Source organism: Hemiscyllium ocellatum, chromosome 19 (assembly GCF_020745735.1).
Source record: "Hemiscyllium ocellatum isolate sHemOce1 chromosome 19, sHemOce1.pat.X.cur, whole genome shotgun sequence".
NCBI classification, from domain to species: domain Eukaryota; kingdom Metazoa; phylum Chordata; class Chondrichthyes; order Orectolobiformes; family Hemiscylliidae; genus Hemiscyllium; species Hemiscyllium ocellatum.
Window position 1 is genome coordinate 42,391,444 of NC_083419.1, and position 22,595 is coordinate 42,414,038.

Sequence of the window (22,595 nt, forward strand, 5' to 3'; positions counted from 1 at the left end):
ATGATTCGATTGGTTCATGTTGACAGAACGCTGGAAATTCAAAAAGATCCAACTGGCTCCAAACTGTAACAAAAAATTCAGCAGATTCTGGAGCCGGAGCTCGGACACGGAGGCTGCAAAATCCAGGCCGAGGCCAGAGAATCGCTGCCTTTATCCAAACCAGCAACAGGCGGAGGGACAGACGCCTTGATAGACCATATCGGACTCTAGCAGACTCCGAGGGAGGTTGGGGTATTGTGACCGGGGCGAGGCAGCTGGATCCGCCGTGCGGATCTCAGTAATATGCCGGTGAGTGAGTGGGAGAAGGGACCGTGGACCTGTGGTGGGCTCCAGTATCTCCCGAAAACCGATCAGTACCGGACCCCTCTCCCGGTCATTCGCATTAAGTTCAGGGTGAAGTTAACTGTAACAACGGTCCTGGATTCTAGAGCCGTGTGTCAGCTGAGAGCTCGCCCCATCCGGCCGTTTGTCCGTCGCCAGCCAACGCTGTCTGTCACCTTGGCAATGTGACCGGATGCCCATGACTAAAACAACCATCTTATGATACATCCAATGTTTACCGGATTGTTATTTGGTTTACACCGCAAGACCGGTCATGAGGAGACCGTGGAGAATATACTGGATCTTAACTTCAAAGCACAGTACACTTGTACCATCAGTTGGTTAGGCCCATTAGATTGGCGGTATCTTCGCCTCTGAGAGGACATTTATGTGGTTCTTTTGCTGAGGATACTGGGTAAACACGCCATGGTGACCTCTGACCGTGCCTTTCAATAACACAAATCTTCAGGACATTAACTCTCATGTCTTAATTGATCTCTACTGTTTCACATCCCTCAGTTTATCCATTCAACATTCTTGCCGTACAAGGAAAGAATTGATTAAACCTTCTTTCATTCTTCTCCAGTGGAATTAGACCTAGTAACTAAATTCTTTCCTTGCAAGTATTGTTTCCCAACCATTGGAAATATTCAAATCGGATATTTTTGATTTGTAACAATTACCCAAACATTGTACACAGTATTCTAAATTGTAGCCTAACAAATGAAACCGTTATTTTCTTTTTACCCTTTCATTTTAACTCCTTTTTATTGATCCACTTAATTGTTAGAACAATGGGTCAGCGGATGGCCCAAATCTATACTAGTTTGTGGGAATTGTGGGTTTCAAGGTGACATCGTTGCAATATTTAGAAAAGAAATACAATAACTACAGCTCTCTTAGCTTCACATTAGTAACAGGATAGATGCACAAGGATTATTGGGAATGCACTACGTACATAACTACTTAGAGGCCATGTTTGTGACACAATATGACTTTCCAAAAGATCTCGTCATTTGGGACAACTGCTAGTGGAAAACTGAGTATATATGTGTTGGGACAATCAGAAGGTGGTTAGGTATTGCATAAGACATTTCACTATAAGGATGAATCTTCTGGAATTCATGTTGCTCAGTTGAAAACTGAAATCCTCATGCAAGAAGTTGAGAATACTTGGAGTCTCATCATCAGTGATTGTCCACACAGATTAAAATTATGATTATTGTTATTTAATACTTTTAGTGTTTAAATATAAGTGAAGATTAGAACTAGGACTGAAAAGAATGCTGAGATGATACAAACAGTTTAGAGGTCATGGGTTCCTGTTTTTCAATTTCTCTGGTATAATTTGATAACGTTGATAGTGTTCACCTGAATTCTGACCAGAACCAAACTGCTGCAATAATCTGTTTTCTCACTGTACAGACTTATTAGTTACAGAGAAAAAATAAATTGCCTTATCAAAATATTCAATTTCGTAGAATCCTTAAAGCGTGTAAGCAGGCCATTCAGCCAATCAAGCCTCTGAAGAGTACCCACCCAGATCTACTTCCCTACCTCTGTAATTCTGCAATTACTATGGCTAATGCACCTAGCTCGCACATTCCTGACACTGTGAGCAATTTAACATAGTTAGTCTACCTAACCTGCACATCTTTGGACAGTGGGGAGTGAAACCGGGGCACCCGGAAGAAACCCATGTAGAAATGGGGAGAATAAGCACATAGACAGTCGGCCAAGGATAGAATTGAACCCGGGTTCCTGGTGCTGTGAAGTAACAGTGATGACCACTGAATCATTGTGATGCCTTAAAAGTGGCATCTCATTGTTATTCAAAATAAATCTAACCCATAACTAGTGAATTTAACAGTTGGCATTTGAGTCTGTTAATTGATTGTTACTTTTATTTCTGGCAATGTGAAGAGTTTCTAATTGAATTCTACTGTTGCAGGCACTATGTGGTGTATTACTGAAGAAGCTCCTGTTACAATAATGAAGGCCAGTCCAAGAAGGCCTTTGATTCTGAAAAGGAGGAAGCGTCCCCTGACATTCAATAATCCAGTAGATATAAAGGAGAATCCTCCTGACAAGAATGATGGGAGTAAATACAAACCTGAGCCCACAAGTTTTGACACAGATAGCACTTGTTCAACAAAGGATGACTTAAGACACTCTCAGAAACACACAGCCGTTGAGACACAAAAAATCCCTGAGAGGATTCGGATTGTAAACCATCCTTCACTGCCCAACACACAGGTTGTGTTAATTCCAAAAGATGCAGATCTTCAAAGCATCATAGCAGCACTCACGGCAAAGGGAAAGGAGAGTGGCTCCAATGGACCCAAGAAATTTATTCTTTTGAGCGGTAATGCAACTTCCTCCTCTCGCCAGAGTCAGTCTTTGGAAAGTAATGATCCATGTGCACCCCTTCTGGGAAGGGAAAAAAAATCCATGGAATTACAGGAGGAGCCAAGTTTAACAGTTGCTAACTCTAGTGGCAAGTTGGCCATACCAGACTTTATAAGTAATATTAGCATCAAAAAGGAGGATGATTTCTCGGTTCAAGAACCTCAAACACCAGTGCCTTCATCTTTGTATGACCAAGAGGCTGGTACAGGTAAGAAACAGAGCCCTGTGAGATCATAAGACTACACAAGAAGACTAGATAGAAATTTTATTCTGTAAAGACGTTGGAACACTGATCAAAATACTAAATCTTCCTCAGATGAAATATCTTACCAGAAGCATTTTATGTGCAACTTTCTTTAAGAAAGTTTTATTTTTAGACTTGAGGCATAATTTTTCTTTTCATTTCTACTGTACATAGGAATTACTATGTAGACCTATGCATTTGATTTCCAGCAAATTAGATTATATATTATGAATTACAGCTCATTTATTGATTTCTCAAATAATTATTGACCATTTATGACAGTTTGAGAACAGCTGCTGAAAAAAGAGGACAAACATAATATGAACTTACAGTCTAGTTAAATGAGTATAACATAAATGATAACATACATAAGTGATTTGGAGGAAGGTGTGGGTTGCCTCATTAGTAAGTTTGCTGATGACACTTAAGATTGATGGAGTAGCACATAGTGAAGGGGATTGTCAGCGACTACAGCAGAATATAGATCGATTGGAAAGTTGGGCAGAGATATGGCAGATGGAGTTCAAACTGGACAAGTGTGAGGTGATGCATTTTGGAAGATCCAATTCAACAGCGAACTATACAGTAAATGGAAAAGTCCTAGGGAAAATTGATGTACAGAGAGATCTGAGTGTGCAGGTCATTGTTCCCCGAAAGTGGCAATGCAGGTTAGCAGAGTGGTCAAGAAGGCGTACGGCATGCTTTCCTCCTTCAGACGGGGTCTTGAGTACAAGAGTTGGCAGGTCATGTTACAGTTGTATAAGACTTTGGTTCGGCCACATTTAGAATTGTGTACAGTTCTGGTAGCCATATTACCAAAACAATGTGGATGCTTTGGAGAGGGTGCAGAGGAAATTCACCAGGATATTGCCTGGTATGGAGGATGCTAGCTATGAAGAGAGGTTGAATAGATTAGGATTATTTTCATTGGAAAGACGGAGGTTGAGGGGTGATCTGATTGAGGTTTACAAAACCATGAGAGGTGTAGAAGGTTGGATAGCAAGAAACGTTTTCTCAGAGTGGAGAACAATAACTAGGGGTCACGAGTTCAAAGTGAGAAGGGGAAAGGTTTAGGGGAGATATGCATGGAAGATTCATTACGCAGAGGGGTGGTGGTTGCCTGGAACACATTGCCAGTGGAGGTGGTAGGGGCAGGAATGATAGCATCACTTAAGATGTAGATAGACAGATATATGAATGGGCAAGGAGCAAAGGGATACAGATCCTTAGAAAATAGGTGGCAGGTTTAGATAGGGGATCTGGATCAGCGCAAGCTTGGACGGCCAAACAGCCTGTTCCTGTGCTGTAATTTCCTTTGTTCTTTGAGTAATTTACAGACAATTTCTCATAGTTCCTTGAAAGTTGCAAGTAGATGGCATAGTGAAAGCGTTTGGTATGCTCTCCTTTATTGGTCAGAGCATTGAGTATAGGAGTTGGGAGATCATGTTGCGATGTATAGGACAATGGTTAGGCCATTTTTGGAATATCATATACAATTCTGGTCTCCCTCCAATCAGAAGGATGTTGTGAAACTTGAAAGGGTTCAGAAAAGATTTACAAGAATGTTGCCAAGTTTGAAGGATTTTAGCTACAGGGAGAAGTTGAATAGGCTGGGACTGTTTTCTTTGGAGTTGAGGGGTGAATGTTCTAGAGGGGCATGAATAGGTAAGTAGAAAACTAGGTGCGGGAATCCAGTATCAGAGGGCATAGGTTTAAGGTGAGTGGGGAACAGTTTAAAAGGGATCTAAGGGACAACTTTTACACACAGAAGGTGGTGTGTATATGGAATGAGCTGCCAGAGGAAGCGGTGGAGGATGGTACAATTACAAAATTTAAAAGGCATCTGAATGGGTATATGAGTAGGAAGGGTTTAGAGGAATATGGACCAAGTGCTGGCAAATGGAACTCAATTAGTTTGGGATATCTGATCAGCTTGGACGTGGTGGACTGAAGGGGCTGTTTCAGTGCTGTATATCTTAATGATTCTAAGATGTATAGAAGCTAAGAATTTCCATTGAGAATGTTCTTAGATGATCCCCACAAGTAAGCTCCAGTCTATAATTCCAACTTACATTATACAACCACTTTCTTATATTTTTGCATGTGCTAAATTGTCAAACTGATTTTTCTAAGTGCATGGCAGAATTATCTATGGAGGTATAGATCTATTGTGGTGGAAAAACTCATGGCTGTGCTCGAAAAAGCCCCACTCTTCAAGCAAACAAAAGCTGAAATTACAACTACTTTAGACACTTTGATGTTATGGTTTTGAGTGTTTATTGAATTTAAGGCACATGCCTTAATTCATCAGTTTCCCTGTTGGAGGCAGCTATGTGCATGATCTTGTTTTCTCTAAAGTAAAACAAGCCTTCCTTAAGAATACAGTTAGTTCCACAATATTTAACATGTTATAAAAGAGATGGCCTGTACCTTTCCCTCATCTACTAGCAACATCCCACAAGGCAACAGCCCCACTGACTGTCGGTATTTCCGTTCATGTGCCCAGAAAACAGATTTATCAATTTCATAAAGTAAAGAGAAGATTAGATAGAGGTGTCAAAAGCAGAGGGGTTTTAATGAGGTAACATTGATATCAGCATAGACGGTTTTGTAGTGCAGTGGTAATGTCCCTATTTCTGGACCAGAAAATCTGGGTTTAAGTTCCACTTTAGGACATGATACCGCACAGAGGTGTGTCATAACAGAGCTTGGGAGAGATGTTATAAACGTTAAGAGACTGCATTAAGCTCCATGGAATCTGGCAAATGTCATGCCGGCTTGTCGCAGACTGGTGGGTTTAAAATTAATAAGTAGATTGTTGTAGTTTCAAAATCTCTCTTAAAATTCCGGATGAACTGATATACCAAACATAGAAGTGTAGGATGTTGATGGAGGGGATTCAATTATGTAAAGTGTAAAGGAAGATGGCTAGAATTTCCTGTTTGACATTGTCATCACTCACCACCTGGGTGGCACAAATAGTACTTTCTCCTTATTTGCCCAAGCCTGAATATTGTTCAAGCCATGTCCCACTTCATCTAGGAACTCCCCACCTTTATTCGGGACACCACCCACGCCCTTCACCTCCTCCACGGTTTCCATTTCCCCGGCCAGCAACATTTTATTTTCACCATGGACATCCAGTCCTCATGCACATCCATCCACCATGATGAAGGCCTCCAAGCCCTCCATTTCTTCCTCTCACGCCATCCCAAACTGTACTCTCCCACTGACACCCTCATCCACCTGGATGAACTCGTCCTCACCCTTAACAACTTCTCCTTCCAATCCTCCCACTACCTCCAAACCAAAGGGTAGCCATGGGCACTTGCATGGGACCCAGCTATGCTTGCCTCTTTGTTGGGTATGTGGAATAGTCCACTTCCACAGTTATATTGGCACCACCCTCCACCCCCTGTTCCTCCGCTACATCAATGACTATCGGCACTACCTCGTGCTCCCACGAGGAGGTTGAACAGTTTATCAACCTCGTTAACACCTTTCACCCTGACCTCAAATTCACCTGGACCATCTCGGACACCTCCCTCCCCTTCCTGGACCTCTCCATCTCCATCTCCAGCGACTGACTAACCACAGACATCTATTTCAAGCCCACCGACTCACGCTACCTAGAGTACACCTCCTCCCACCCTACCTCTTGTAAAAACGCCATCCCTTATTCCCAATTCCTCCGCCTCTGCTGTATCTGTTCCCAGGATGACCAATTCCACTTTAGAAAATTCCAAATGGCCTCCTTTTCCCAAGATCGCAGTTTCCCTTCTCACATGGTCAATGATGACCTCTGGCGCATGTCCTCCACTTCCTGCACCACCGCCCTGGAACTCCACCCCTCCCAACGCAACAAGGACAGGAACGTGCGGTCCTCACCTTCCACCCACCGATGTCTGTATATATTGCATCATTCTCCGCCACGTTCGATACCTACAAACAGACCCCACCACCAGATATATGTTTTCCCTCCCCAACCTCATCAGCGTTCCAGAGAGACCATTCGCTTTGCAACTCCCTCACCAGACCCACGCACCCCCCCCAACCAGACCACACAGCACTCCCCGGCACTTTCCCCTGCTACCGTAGGAATTGCGAAGGCATCGCCCACACCACTCCCCTGACCTCCGTCCAAGGCCCCAAAGGGTCCTTCTACACCCGACAGAAATTTACCTGTACCTCCATCAATGTCATCTACTGCATCCAATGCACCCGATGTGGTCTCCTCTACATTGGGGAGACAGGACGCCTACTTGCGGATCACTTCAGAGAACATGGGACACCCGCACCAACCAACCCTACCGCCCCGTGACTGAACATTTAAACCCCACCTCTCACTCCATCGAGGCCATACAGGTTCTGGGCTTCCTCCATCGCCAAATCCTTATCGGGTGGTAACTGGAGGAAGAATGCCTCATATTCCACCTTGGGACCCTGCAACCACACAGGATCAATGTAGATTTCACCAGTTTCCTCATTTCTCCTCCGCCCACATTATCCCAGTCCCAAGCCTCCAACTCGCCACATCCTTCTTGACCTGCCCATCACCTTTCCCATCTATCCACTCCACCCTCCTCTCTGACCTATCACCTTCCCCCTCCCCTTCATCTACCTATTGCATTCTCAGCTACCCCCCCCCACCCCCCCCCCCCCCCCCCCCCCCCCCCCCATTTACCTCAGCCCTGCGGCTCACAAACGTCATTCCCGATTGAAGAGTTTTGGCCAGAAACATTGATTCTCCTGCTCCTCGGATGCTGCCTGACCTGCTGTACTTTTCCAACAAGACACTCTCTACCCCGGTCATGATCTTACTGCATTCAAGAATGCCTGAGGAGATGCAAATAGAAACTAAACCGTGAGTTTCAGCAAGCAAACCTACTTCTGTACTTACAATCGATGTCAGATACAGGCCTATGACACAATCCTGAGCAATATCCTTTGGGCTCCAACAACCACAATTCCCTTCCTGCATTTTAAATTCTGGTGAGTTGCATTGATGAATCAATGCACAATGTTCAACAGTGTTAACTTGTATCTTCACTGAACTACTTTACATGAGTTTACATTAGAAGAAAAGTGCCAGTGAGTCTTCATGAAAAGAGGTCCTCGTTTGAATAAAAATGCATTATTTTTAATATAAGCATTCAGGTACAAGTTACAGTAGTAAGTTGGACACTGTTCAAAGATTATGAGGAGACCCAAGATCTTTACTCGACAAACTTCTAAACTGTTCTGCCTTTCCTCACTCTGCAACAAGCCGGTATGCCATTTGCCAGATTCCATGGAGCTTAATGCAGTCTCCAACTTTAACCCTTTTCGAACCATAACGTTTATAACATCTCTCCCAAGCTCTGTTCCCATCGTTGACACTTATGCATTCATGCACGTAGTTACATTTACCACCATTTCTCCTCCTGCCCAGAAGACAGACATGCATTCACATAATCTCAATTTAGAGATGCCGGTGTTGGACTGGGGTGTACAAAGTTAAAAATTACGCAACACCAGGTTGTAGTCCAACAGGTTTAATTGGAAGCACTAGCTTTTGGAGCGCCACTCCTTCATCAGGTGATAGTGGAGGACACAATTGTAAGGTACAGAATTTATAGCAAAAGTTTACAGTGCGATGTAACTAAAATTATACATCGAAAAATACCTTGATTGTCTGTTGATTATTTCATCTGTTCAAATACCATGATAGTTTCACTTCTTTCATATGTAAATCACAAAACTTTTTTTTAAAGTTGCATTCTCAGGTTAACTGTAACAATTGGTGTTAGCCAGACAATATGTTGAATCTCAGACTTCTCAAATTCAAGCTGACTGGAGGTTTCATAATCTTCAGATAGAGTTCACTTGGGACTTGGAAAATTGTTAGGTGTTTGGTTTGAGAGATGTCGACCTTGATGCTGTTCTTAACCTTCTTTAAGCTGTCTCTTCACTGGAGGACCTTTTATCTCTTAAATGTTCATCAGGGAGAGCAGCATGCTTAGTCAGACATCTGCAGGATGCTTAATCTCCTGATTTTTCTTTCACAGAGGAACACTACTTTGCTGATCAATTAGTTGTCCATAATATTAGCTGGGGGGACCTTTAATCTCATGAATTCCCTTCATTGCCGGCGGCTGCTTTATCGAAACAGGTGTTTTCCTTTTAGCCATATCCTGGATATCTGGGCCCCATAATTGGTCACCTCACTTCAGAGTTGTACGCAACCCATCTTCAGTCTGTTTTGGCAATCTGTGTTGAAGTATGTAAACACTTTAACTTGTAATTTAGGTTATAATGTTTACATAACCTCCATAGTTTTCTTACTAGTGAATCCAACATGTTCACATCATGCTACTTGAGGATAGCCGATGACGTAATTCTGTCACTAATACTGATAATTCTTCCTTAGGAGATAAATAATTGAAATATCCCTCTTGAGCTTGTATTGGTTCCTCATCTGACATCAAGTTTGAATCTGCTATTATAATTTGTTCACCAGGATGTGTTGGTGCCTGAGCACGTTTAGACAAAGATTGATCAATAAGTTCAAGTAATTTGTAATGCTTATTATTTTCCAGTTCTACGGTTTTCATAAACTTTCCTAATTCCTGTCATGCTTCAGTGATGATCAAATGGGAGCAATTCTGTTCTGCTAACACAGAGAATCGCAATGTATTCTTCTTTTAACTTTACTCATTTGCTTTCTAGCTGAACTTCGAAATGTGGGCGGCACGGTGGCACAGTGGTTAGCACTGCTGTCTCACAGGGCCAGAGACCCGGGTTCAATTCCCGCCTCAGGCGACTGACTGTGTGGAGTTTGCATGTTCTCCCCGTGACTGTGTGGGTTTCCTCCGGGTGCTCCAGTTTCCTCCCACAGTCCAAAGATGTGCGGGTCAGGTGAATTGGCCATGCTAAATTGCCCGTAGTGTTAGGTAAGGGGTAAATGCAGGGGTATGGGTGGGTTGCGCTTCGGCGGGTCAGTGTGGACTTGTTGGGCCGAAGGGCCTGTTTCCACACTGTAAGTAATCTAATCTAATCTGACAGAGGTTTGTTTCCCTAATGAGTCAGTAATTGCCCGATATGATGAGCTTGTATTGCCAGGCTTGAAGAAAAATGCTATTGAGTGCAGTTTCTCCCTTCTTGCTCTTTCCATGGGTTTCTCTGCAGGCTGTTTCTCAACGTCATTGCCTTGTGTTATAAGTAATAATGACCACTGTAGCTACCATGAACTGATGTGTGCTGCAATGCAAAACGCTACCAGCTTGTGGTTGAGGTAGTTTGTTGCCAACATTATCTTTCCTTGACTGGATCCAAGGAATTACTTGATTTACTATAGCAACACTGGAAGTCAGGTAGTCTCTGAAATAGATGCTATTTGCAGCGGAACAACTTTACCAGTAATAATTGATAGCTCAAGCAGGCAATCTGGGAGTTTGATGAATAAAGGTGACCTGATGCAGACTTGAAATAGAAGTGTGGCATTTAGAGAGACCTCAAGTCAGAGTGAGAGAAATCATGCCAAAATGGCACAAATTTTGTCAGATAAACAATATTTAACTACATCTTGATGTACTCAATGGGATTGCAGATCCCAATAACTTACTGGCATTAAAACAAACTAACAGTAAATGGGCCACGGTTAAACTAGGGCACCTTGTAATGTAGCTTAACAGAAGAGGCTCTTAGCTTAATCAAGATGTAGTCTGTTGCATTATAGCAATCAGGCATAAGTTACATTAGCTAATTAAACATTGTTACAAAGATTTACAAGTTGGCCTAAGAAATAGCTCTTCATTCTACAAAATCCTGAACTGATCTACTTTCTCCTCATCCAGGTCCATGTAACATTATCAAATTGGTTGGAGTTTATTGCAGTTTCAAACATTAACCCATTCAGTATAGTTGCCTTTTACAACAGCGCCCTTTATAACATTCAGTGAGGTATAAAACTCTGCAACCAATGGATGTGGATGACTCCAAGGTCAACAAGTTTGGAAGGTGACTAAGTCATACAGTAGTCCCTAATTGTCACACATTACCAGAAAATAACTGCATTGTTGGGATATTTTGATACTATTAAGTAGTTTTAGTTTTGCAATAACTTCCACTGGTGTCAAACACAAATTTCCCCAAAACTGATTCAATTGCAGAATCAGCAAGGGGGAAGCTATGTTTTTGTGGTAAACTGCTGTCAGTCTCCTGGTCAAAATGGAACAATTGACTGAACATTGTGAATTGCAGTGTAATATGTAATTGAGATGCACTAGACTAAGGTTTACATAATAGGTCCTGAAGACAGAATCTGATCACAAGAAAGATGCTTCAGTGATCTACAGTGGCTGACCTACTTTAGGCAAGATTTCTACTTTTAATGCAAAATCTCTGCCATTGTTTTCCTTCCCTTAGTCACCAAAGTTCCTGAACGTCTTCTCCTGGATGACAGTCTGACCAACATTCAGTGGCTGGGTAAAATGAGCACGGATAGCCTGGGGGCTTGCAGCGTGAAAGATGAAGCTGAGAAAGAAAACCAAGAGCCTCCACCAGAAAGTGCCACTGTGAGTGCTGTTCATCCATCTCTGTATTCAATCCTGAGGCATTTCAAAAGCTGTATCATCTCAAAGTATTTATCATTTTGTACCCTTAATTTACATGTAAATATGCAAAGGAAGCATTGGGGCGAGGAACAATAAATGAGTATTCAAAAAGTGGGTGCACAGAATGTAAAGGGAGCAGGAGGCAAATATCATTGAACAGATAAGTTTGGAAGGGAGAGAGATGGGATTAGGGCATAATGAATATGTGATGGTAAGGAATGCACTTGCTGATGCCAGAGGCAGCTGTACTGGTCAACTCAATTATACAAATTAAGAAATCAGAATTCTTTGTACTGGGTACTGGTAGCTGGGCAAAGAGGCAAGGTAGTTAGCTAAGGCAGGAACTATCGTCTGTTCTTGTTTTCTTGTGTAATCTTAGAGTAGTATCAAGAAATTGTAGAATGTTAAAACTTGAGTCAGTTACCTGATCAAGCACTGAATGGACCAAATATATTGAAGCTGAGATCAATATTTTTGGAATTGAAGGATGAATAGAATATGGTGAATAGTTTATTTGAAAGAAGAGATGCTGGATTAGTGTAGCAGGTTTTACAAATGCTCTGTTTATCTTTGTTTTGAGTGGGGCCACTTTTGCTTGGTTAAGGAAAGTAAACTTTGCCCTGTATGTAAGTAGCTTACACCATCAGGTGCTGGGGCAGACGAAAAGACCTCTCATGAATCCATTCCTACTGTAGCTGTCCAAGAACTGACCTGACTAACATTAGAATTCAGTAGTGTAAAACACCTTATGTGAATCTGCTATGTCACCTAGCATACATCATTCAAAAAGTTGCTTTTGTTATATTTTCCACAGTATTTTGCTTTTGTTTACTATGGACTCTCTCCTTAATACAGCCAGAGTCTGTTCACGAAAGGCCTCCATACTCCTACATGGCCATGATTCAGTTTGCAATAAACAGTACCCAGAGCAAGAGGATGACCCTGAAGGAAATTTACACCTGGATTGAGGATCATTTCCCCTATTTCAAGCATGTGGCCAAACCAGGTTGGAAGGTAATATGAAAATATCTATGTTCTTTGTGATAGTGCTGTAAAGATTGCCACTGAACCTTGGATCACTAATGTATCACAGGATGGAGGGAGTCCAACTCAGTTCCTGATTTGAGCTGTGTAGGGCACAGGCTGCAGAACATCTTTATGGGGAGGTTGAGAGCAAAGAACATTTGTCTCTCGCCATGGCAGAACCTTGCACTTCCCAAGAAGTTGGAGAATATCTGCGTCCAGGTTGATTTGTTGTCATGCAAACAAATATGAAAAGTAAAAACTTATGAAACAGGTGGAGGAGTAAATCAAATGGCCATTCAGGGCTGCTATGGCATTCTACAAAATCACGATAGACCATCATCCTAACTAACTTTACTGCCTGATCCCATGTCCACTAGAAATGAAACAACTTTCAATTGCAATGTTGAGTAAACTCAACAATTTGAGCATCTACAGACCTCTACGGTAGAGAATCGCAATGATTCTGGACAAACAATTTTCTACACGACCATCTATTTTGAGACCGTCCCTAGTTCAGAATCTTAAGTGTTTCAATGAAATAACCTTCCATTTTTATCAATTCTGGGAAGTTTTACTCAATCCCTCCTCAAAGACAAACAACTCAATTAATGGAACAACTTTTGCTGCAGCCCCTCCAAAGCTTCCTTGATTACAGAAAATAAAACTGTACATTGTTCTCTGAATTTGTTATTGAGATTATAGCAAAAATCCATTTCTTTTGTACTTGAGCCCACTTGCAATAAAAGCTGGTGAACTATTTCCTTCCTAATTGCTTTCAGTACTTGTATGTTACTTTTGTATGTTAGAAGACATGCCTTCAATATTTAATCGTTTCTCACCATTTAAACATAATCTTTTTCTATTTTACTGCTAACGTGGTTGTGTGACACAGAAAATGTAATTTAATAATCAGAAAGGAATGCTGAATTTAACTTCTACATTAAACAAAAAACAATACATAGGATGGAGAAAGTTTATCACATTGCTAAGTCTATATAGTGGGCCTCCTCTTCAAAGCTGTGATTAAATTGTCCTCTGATTTTTTTGTTTGTAGTTAACATATTGGAAGGTGTGCTTTACTGACTTATATGTAATTGCAAGTGGCAATTTTTTTCAGTATTCTAATATGGTGCATGAGCATCGCTGCACGGCCAGTGTTTGTTGCACATCCCTAATTACCCTCAAGAGGGAGGCGGTGAGTTGCCTTCTTGAATTGTGCAATTCATTTGGCGTTGGGGTATCCACAGTGTTGTTAGGGAGAGGGTTCCAGGATTTTGACCCAGCAACAAAGAAGTAACTGTCATGTAGTGTCAAGTCAGGATGGTTTATGGTTTGGAGGAAGCTTGCAAGCATTGGTGTCCCCATACATCTGCTGCCCTTGTGTGTTGATCTAAGTAGTGGAGGTTGCAGTTTTGGAAAGTTCTGTCTAAGAAGCCTTGGTGAGTTATTGCAGTACATAGGTTGGATTCACACTGCTCCGATTCTCGAAGGAAGTGAATCTTTAAATTGATGGATGGAATGTCAATCAAGTAGGCTACTTTGACCTTGATGGTGTTGAGTTTTTTGAACATTGATTGAGTTGCACTCACCCAGGCAAGTGGAGAGTATTCTGTTACACTCTGATACATGCCTTCTAGATGTTGGAAGGCTTTAGGGAGTTCCGAGATGAGTAACTTGTTTTAGAATACACAGCTTCTGACCTGCTGTTGTATCCACATTATTTTTATGACTGGCCCAGTTTAATTTCTGGTCAACCTCTGGTCAAGAAGTTGCCAATTCACCAGTCTCATGTCGTTCTTTTAGCTAAACTGACCAAGGTGAAGGTCTCCCAATGGACATTTGCCTAACCTCTGCTTTGTGCTTTCCTCTGATGTGTTGCTAGCAATACAATTTATGCACCGCTGATTTAGGAGTCCTGAATTTTCTGGAGATATGAAATTAAATTAACAAATTTATTCAACCTGGCTTTAATAAGGGCTTGAAATCCATATGTTTCCATTTTGAAGATATTGGTTAAATGTACTGTAAGGCCTGAAATGTAAAAACTAAAAATGTGGGATACTCTCAGGTTAACATTTGATATGTGCTTTACCACCTAACTAAAATAAAACAAAACAGTCACTTTTTATACTGCTTATACTGCTTACAGTTGATTCCAAAAAGCTGTAACACAAATTGCAAAGGCCACATCATTCCTGAGTAATTATGTGTGACTGTTGCTAGAGGAAGAATTATGTTGGTTGATTTTTTAAAAAATTTAACATACCTTTTGTTGTGCTTGAAACATTTTTTTTAATCAAGAAGCTACTTTCTTAATGCTAACTTTTATTAACGCATCTATGAAGCACTTTGGGACACTTTGCTATGTTATAGGTGCTATATAAATGCAAATTGTTGTTTTTCACTATTTACCAATAAATACTTAAAAGTTAACAAACATCATTTTCATAACAGCTAACTTGTGTGTCCCTCTCTCAGAACTCTATTCGGCACAATCTGTCTCTGCATGATATGTTCATACGTCAAACGTCTCATAATGGCAAGATATCACACTGGACAATCCGTGCTGAAGCCAACCGCTTCTTGACATTGGACCAGGTTGTTAAGGTGTGTTCTCTGTGTATTTTCTAAGAAATAAGCCTTTTGTGCAGGTGTATGGTTTCTAGTTGAGAGCTGGCTAAGTATCAGATTACTTATCTCAACATTCTGATTGAGTTGTCCTAGATAGTCACTTCACAGTCTGTTTAATTATTTTGTTCTATATTCTATGTCGAAATCAAAGAAATTGTTTCACCATGTTAAATAGTAATAGTTGACTTATATCTGGAGTTTTTCTCTATTATCTTGCAGAGACTAGCTGAACAGTTTCTTCCTTTTGAATTTTGATCTGCAGTTAATATTAAAAATCAAAATAGAGGCTAATTGCATTGCAATAGAAAGGGAAAAAAGAAATATCCAGTAATTAATATACTTATGTGAGCCAGGCTTACCTATCCAAACACAGATCAAATATGACTTTATAACCAGGATTTTTTTGACTGGAATTCCAACTCCAGCTTCTCTGCAAAAGAAATGGCATTTTATATTGTCTAATGTTTTAGTCGAATAATACCTGTAAACCAAACATTCAGTGCTGTTGGTAAACTAGGTTACTCCATCCATGTTCCTGTCATATCAACTTATGCTCCAAAATTCTTGAATTTAGTATTTCAGATTTGTTATCATTGAGGCTTTGCATGAATATCATGTGACAGGCACAGGCAAAACAAAGATTGAGCACTGAAGGAGACCATACCCTCCCTAACGCCACTGTGCGTCAACCTACAGCATGTGGACTTCAGTGATTTAAGATGTCAGCTCACCACCATCTTATCAAGGGTAGCTAGAAATGGACAATAAACGCTAACTGGCCAGTGGTGCCCACGTCCCATGAGCGAATATTTTTAAAAATCAGTCTGTCATGTCCACGTATCTCTCTGCAACAGCCAGTTAACTAGTACCTCTCCTCTGCCCTTTCTTTGTTGTCCAGTAAATATTTTCCCTTCAAATGCTTTTGAAACATGTAATTAAATCTTCAACAATCTCTGTCAGGTACTCCATTTCCGATTCTAGCTACTTGCTATGTGAAGATTTTTCCTGATATCGCCAATGGTTCTTTTGCCAAACACTTTAAGTCAATGACAGCTTAAATGTGTGCCCTGCAGTTCTCAACCCTTTGAGCATTGGAAACAGCTTCTCTCCATCTGTTCAGTCCAGGTCCCCTCTTGATTTTGAACACCTCTATCAAATCCCCTTAATCTGTTCGAATTAAAACAACCTCAGGCTCTTCAATCTATTGAAGTAACTGAAGTTCTTCATCCATGGAGTTATTTTCATAAGTGTCTATGGTATTTACTTACAGAATAACAGTAATTACATTTAAAAGGACATTCACTAGCTGTAAGGCAATAAGGATGTCCTGAGCACTTGAAAAGATTTATATATCCGTTCTTCTTGATGTTCTTACAGAAAGAGATAGTTGTATGAGTGCTGCGTTTATTGAACTCAGTAAAAATACCCAGTTGCTGGGAGGCACTTTATTCCAACATGATGTGAACATTTTTAAACAATTTATACATGCATTTTAACTTTCAACACTTCTCATTCTTGATTGACATTTCATGCAGTCATCGGATTACAGCCCAACTGACCAAACCCATTGGATCCAAGCAGTGCCTGTGCTGGTCTGTCAACAAGTAAGACCTATATGCTCTTGGCAGCATCTTGTCACCTTTTTGTGTTGATCTCTGTTTAGCTGGCAGGGAGAAGGAGATATTACTATTGTTGATATTTGAACCAAGACATCTATAATCTCAGCTTTTATTTCTCTTTGTTGGCATAATCCCATATTTAAAACTGAATGCATTAATTACTTTTCTTGGTCTCTGTTCCACTGTTGCTTTGAACAATGCTTTACCTATGCTTTATAGGTAAATATTGACTTCATAATCAGGATTGTTTTGCTTGTTTTTGACTCTTGATTTCTCTGGGAAGCACAAATGGCATATGATTGTATTAATAAGACCACAGGACCGTGACTGCAAATGGGTGGAAAAGAATCAAAGAAAAAGGCAATTAACAGGGAAACTAAGTGAATAAAAAGAGAAGGGAAATAACGGATTAAAATATTCCAAAGTAAGACAAGTGAAATTTAGGAAATATGATCTTATAGAAAGGACCCAGAGAGCAAGAAGGAAATATCGCAGAGGGTGTGGATCAAGGAAGCAAAAATAATGTTAAGCAAGGAAAAATATTTGGAACATTCCTTGTGTTACATTTCATACTTTAAAGGGAACATACTGGCTAGTGGACATTTGATGAATTACTGCCTGTAAATTGAAGACTGTGCAATATTATAAAATGAATTAATCAGAGGTACCTAAACCATGGATTCAGCTATTAGTGTTCAGTAGCATCAAATATTTATAGTTTTAAAAGGGTTTCAGTGTCATTGTATGTCATCTGCCTCTGCAGAAGCAATGTGCAGTGTTTACTAATCTTGTGTTTATGAAAATAAGCATGATTTAATATTTTTTTGGTTTAATCTGTTTAATTTTAGCAACAAAAGCGAACTGGTACCACTGAACTACCAAAAAGTAATGTTGCTACCAGCACAGGTATGTGAAAAAGTAGCAGTTCTGATAAATGTGAACTTTAATTTTGAAAAAGTTCATACAGCTGCTGAAGAGATAGGATCATCTGACATTAACTCCATGCCATATTTGGTACTGGTTCATTCTGTATTAAAGAGATGAATCGTTTTTCCATAACCTAATTTTATTTGGTTTTGTCACACACCCATGTAAGGGGAAAATCCTACAGAACACACCAACCTATTTTAAGGGGTCTGTTTTCTGTTGTAATTTTTTTTATCAGCCTGATCAAACATGTTAATACATATCTCCAGGCAGATGGGACATGAATCTAGACCTTCTGACCCAGAGGCAGGGACACTACCACGGCAGCATAGTTTTCCATTGTAAATGTACCTAGGATTGAATAATGGCTTGTTTAATTATTGCTGTAGTATTTAAATGATTGATCTGCTTCCCTCAAATCGATTGTTCATCTACCCCTCATTCCAACTCTGTTAAAACTGGAAGTCAGGGGTTCAGCTCCTACACTAGATGTTAAGCATTTCCAGTATGACCTCAAACCACCTAATTTGAATTAAGTTTCAACAAATATTTATAGATTTTTGGATTTAAATCATGTCCCCAACCCAGTGCTGCAATTTTCAGTTTGACTATATCATTTCAATGATTGTATTCAGTTCCTCACACTTTTGAGCTCCGTTGCTGCTTCCATTGTTATTATTCTGATTTAGAGCTGAATTAGATCAAATCCCATAATCTTTAACACTAGAGCAGAGATGGTGAGTCACATTTTAATAGGCCTATTTGATAAATTGTTTTCATGACTTTTTTGTACAGAAGTTAATCTGAGAAAGATGAAACCATTGCTGCCACGGACTGACTCCTACCTGGTACCCATTCAGTTGCCGGTCAGCTCCTCCCTCATCCTACAGCCATCTCCTCACATCACCCTACCAACAATCCAGGGGCACCGTTCTTCAACTAGCAGCAGTAACGAGTTGGCTAGGAAGCGCAAGCGTGTTCGGATTGCACCAAAGGTAATGTTCTTTCTAATGTGGTTCATTCCTCTGGGGCACTCAAACAGTCATCAGGTCAGCCAACGCATTCCTACAAATCTCTGGTTGGATTAGTTTTTTATCATCCTAAAATTAGCTCCAGGGATCAGCTAACTCTGACAGACTGCTGTACACATTTTTAGCTGTACCTGTTAAGACATTCTGTAATATTAAACTCTAAGCATCTTTTAGCCACTTCAGCTTCATAGCCAACTTTCCAAATGGAGTGAAATATTCTTCAACTCTGTGCACTTAGACATGTTTAATTAAGGTTTTTACTTGAATCTAATATCACAGTGGAATCAGAACTCTCCCTTGAACTACGATTTCTTTTTCCTTTACTTTAAGCGTTTCTCTTACCATGTAATATTTTCTTAACCCTCTCCTTCTGCTCTGCCTATCTTTCTCTTTCCCTCCTTCTCTCTCTCCCCCCTCTACCTCTACTCTTGCTGTCGCACACACATTGTCACCTCTCGCTTGTCTGTTTCCCATTAACCCACCTCAGTGTTAATTTTTATCTGATTAAACATGTGAAGTGTGGTGAGATCTCCAACCATTTCTTGACATCCTATGGAGTGATTCAGACTGGTATCTGTGATGCTGGAAACATTGGAGAATGCCTCAATGGATCATCCATTCAAGACTTCTGACTGAAGATTGCTACAAATAGTTCAGCCCTACCTTTTGCACTGATTTGTTTGGCTCTTGCAACATTGAGAATGAGGCTATTTGTGCAGCCTCTTCCTCTAATGAGTTGGTTAGTTGTCCACCACCAATCACAACTGGATGTGGCAGGGCGGCAGAGCTTGGATCTGCTCCATTGTTTGTGGATTGCTTAGTTCTGTCTATCACTACCTGCTTATGCTGTTGGCATGCAAATAGGTGTAGTGGACAGTGAAGAAGGTTACCTCCGAGCACAACAAGATCTTGATCAGATTGGCCAATGGGCTTAGAAGTGGCAGATGGAGTTTAATTTAGATAAATATGAGGTGCTGCATTTCGGAAAGGCAAATCAGGGCAGGACTTCTACACTTGATGGTAAGGTCCTGGGGAGTGTTGCTGAACAAAGAGTCCTTGGAGTGTAGGTTGAAAGTTTTTTGAAAGTGGAGTTGCAGCTAGATAGGATAATGAAGAAGGCATTTGTTATACTTTCCTTTGTTGATCATAGCATCGAGTATAGGAGTTGGGAGGTCACATAGTGGCTGTACAGGACATTGGGTCGGCCACTTTGGAGTATTGCATGCAATTCTGGTCTCCTTCCTATTGGAAGGATGTTGTGAAACTTGAAAGGGTTAAGAAAAGATTTATGAGGATGTTGCCAGAGTTGGAGTGTTTGAGCTATAGGGAGAGGCTGAACAGGCTGGGGCTGGAGGCTGATGGGGTGAGCTTATAGAGATTTACAAAATCATTAGGGGCAAGGATAGAGTAAATAAGCAACATCCTTTCCCTGGAGTGGGGGAAATCCAAAACTAGGGGGCATAGGTTTAAGGTAAGAGGGGCAAGATATAAAAGGGAACTGAGAGGCAACTTTCTCACACAGAGGGTGATGCATGGATGGAATGAGCTGCCAGAGGAAGTGGTGGAGGCTAGTACAACATTTAAAACACATCTGGATGGGTATACGAATAGGAAGGGTTTAGAGAGAAATGGACCAAATGCTGGCAAATGGGACTAGATTAATTTAGGATATTTCATTGGAATGGATGAATTGGACCTAAGAGTCTGTTTCTATGCTGTATATCTCTATGACTCTGTTTATTTACATTAAAAATAAAAATGTTAAGCAAAGTTTTATTTTTCAGAAGAAGATGTAACACTGCCCTTGAACATGGATGATTTCAAAGTATTTAGTCTTTTTTGTGCTTTCTTTTTAAGGTTCCAAATGAGAGTCTGAGTTGTAATCATCCTGCAACCTCAATAAAGAATACTGAGAAACTGATGCTGATTCCACCAATTCCTCCAGTTACTGATATTCATGAGAATTCTGCAGCAGCAAAACCCAATGAGGTCTCCAAGGAGAGCAGTTCCAGGCGAAAGCAGAGACATGTTCTTCAGCCTGTGGAGGAACCTGTTCTTCTGTTCCCAGAAGCCAGTGAGTCCATGGCAGAAAGTGGACTAGATTTGGGTTTTGTGTCTGGTTTCAATGAGTCTAGAACCTTGGACCAGTGCTCAGATTTTGCAAGCACCACAATAGACTATAACTTCAAAACGCCCATTAAAGAGAAGCCCCATGATCTACCTTCCTCATCAACCCCCAGTAAAGGCACCAGTGAGAGCTCTCCAGTTAATGTAGCAAACAGCTGGAAGATTGCACTGACCCCTTTGAAAAAAGACGACAACCTATTTGAGTTCAGTCCCGTGAGGACACCATGTGGTTCCTTCCTAACACCCTTGCGCAATAACACAGGATACCTGAGTTTTAGTAGTACACCATTTAAGGACTTTGCTCTCTTTGAGTCACCACGAGAACTCTTGAACTCACCAGTTAAGGATCTTGTGTCTGACACAGGATTCTCCCCTCTTTCAGAGGGCAATTCTGGAAGGTGTTCTCGAGAACTTCAGATAAATGCAAACACCAAAGCTTTGACTGAAGGCTTGGTCTTAGACACCCTCAATGACAGTCTTAGTAAAATATTACTGGACATTAGCTTCACTGGCCTGGAAGATGAGGATTACGAACTTGAGAATATGAGCTGGTCAACACTAATTCCAGAACTGAGATAATTCATTTTGTGAGGAAAGGAGTTTTGCTGCTTAAATTATTTTTATTCTTGATGTTAATACCATTTCATGTTCAAACTGGTGTAGCTATCAAGTTAGAATTAGAAACACCTTTTTGGACTAAACCCTTTGGCAAAATTTCAGGTTATTTTTTGAAGTCATCAATTCCTTGTGTCTGTATCTATAGGTATTTAGTTCCTCACCCAACTGGACTGTGCTTATTGTAACTGGATTAATCACTGTTCATATATACAATCCTTTGCACGTGTCTGCCATACTGTGTATTGATTTTGTGTGTGTGTGTGTGTGTGTGTGAGAGAGAGAGAGTTTGCCCGCGTGTGAGTGCACATACTGTCTTTGCTGCTGCTTTATCTTCCTGGATACAGGACATTCGGCCACTTTTAAAGGCCTTGAGATCTCCCGAGCACTGCATTTCTGATGATAGTCAGCAGATTTCTTGATTCTGACTACAGATTTTCTTATTTCTTGGTGTCTCCTCAGGGAATGTCAGAAAGTTTTGTAAATTGTACTTGTAAATATATTTTTAAAAATGTCAAAAGAGAAATATGAAGGGGAATATAAGCCTTGTAATGCTTAGGGAGAGGAGAATGTGACTTTCTTAATTTCAGTGAAGGTCTGATCTTAACTGAAGCTTGTTGTCCATTTAATAAGATATGAGATGATGCAGGCAAGTCATGGTTGATCAGTGTTGATTTAAATTGTCCACCTTTGATGTATCTTCGCAATTGACATTAATATTGACATATAGCAGCTGGCGACATTCAGCTCCAGCCCAAGAGTTTTTAATAGAAAACGTTGGAAATTAGTCAGTATCTGACTAGTTAACAATTTGGGTGTAATCAGAACTGCCAAAGATGCAAAATTTTTCCAGATTTTTCATTATTTCAAATTTCTAATTCTTGCAATTTGTTTTTCCTTCATGTACTCTAATTTCCAGGAAGAAAGCAACACTTTGTACCTTTATCGGCTTTATTTTTCTTGACAGATACCTGTTCACTAGATCAAGTCCCTTCTACCTGACCAGTGAATCCACATTCTTCTGTGTATTGCTACGTAGCTTGCATATCAT

The 22,595-nt window shown here is 40.6% G+C and overlaps 1 protein-coding gene across 1 annotated transcript; it reads left to right on the top strand.

The window, feature by feature from the left end:
* Positions 1-86: 86 nt before the first annotated feature.
* Positions 87-22,391, top strand: foxm1 (forkhead box M1). The gene is made up of 9 exons (XM_060839402.1): positions 87-288; positions 2,273-2,938; positions 11,381-11,529; positions 12,424-12,582; positions 15,073-15,201; positions 16,761-16,829; positions 17,693-17,750; positions 18,567-18,766; positions 20,660-22,391. Exons 2-9 carry the CDS (start codon positions 2,278-2,280, stop codon positions 21,506-21,508), a joined length of 2,274 nt encoding a protein of 757 aa, XP_060695385.1. The 5' UTR covers positions 87-288; positions 2,273-2,277; the 3' UTR covers positions 21,509-22,391.
* The last annotated feature ends 204 nt before the right edge of the window (positions 22,392-22,595 follow it).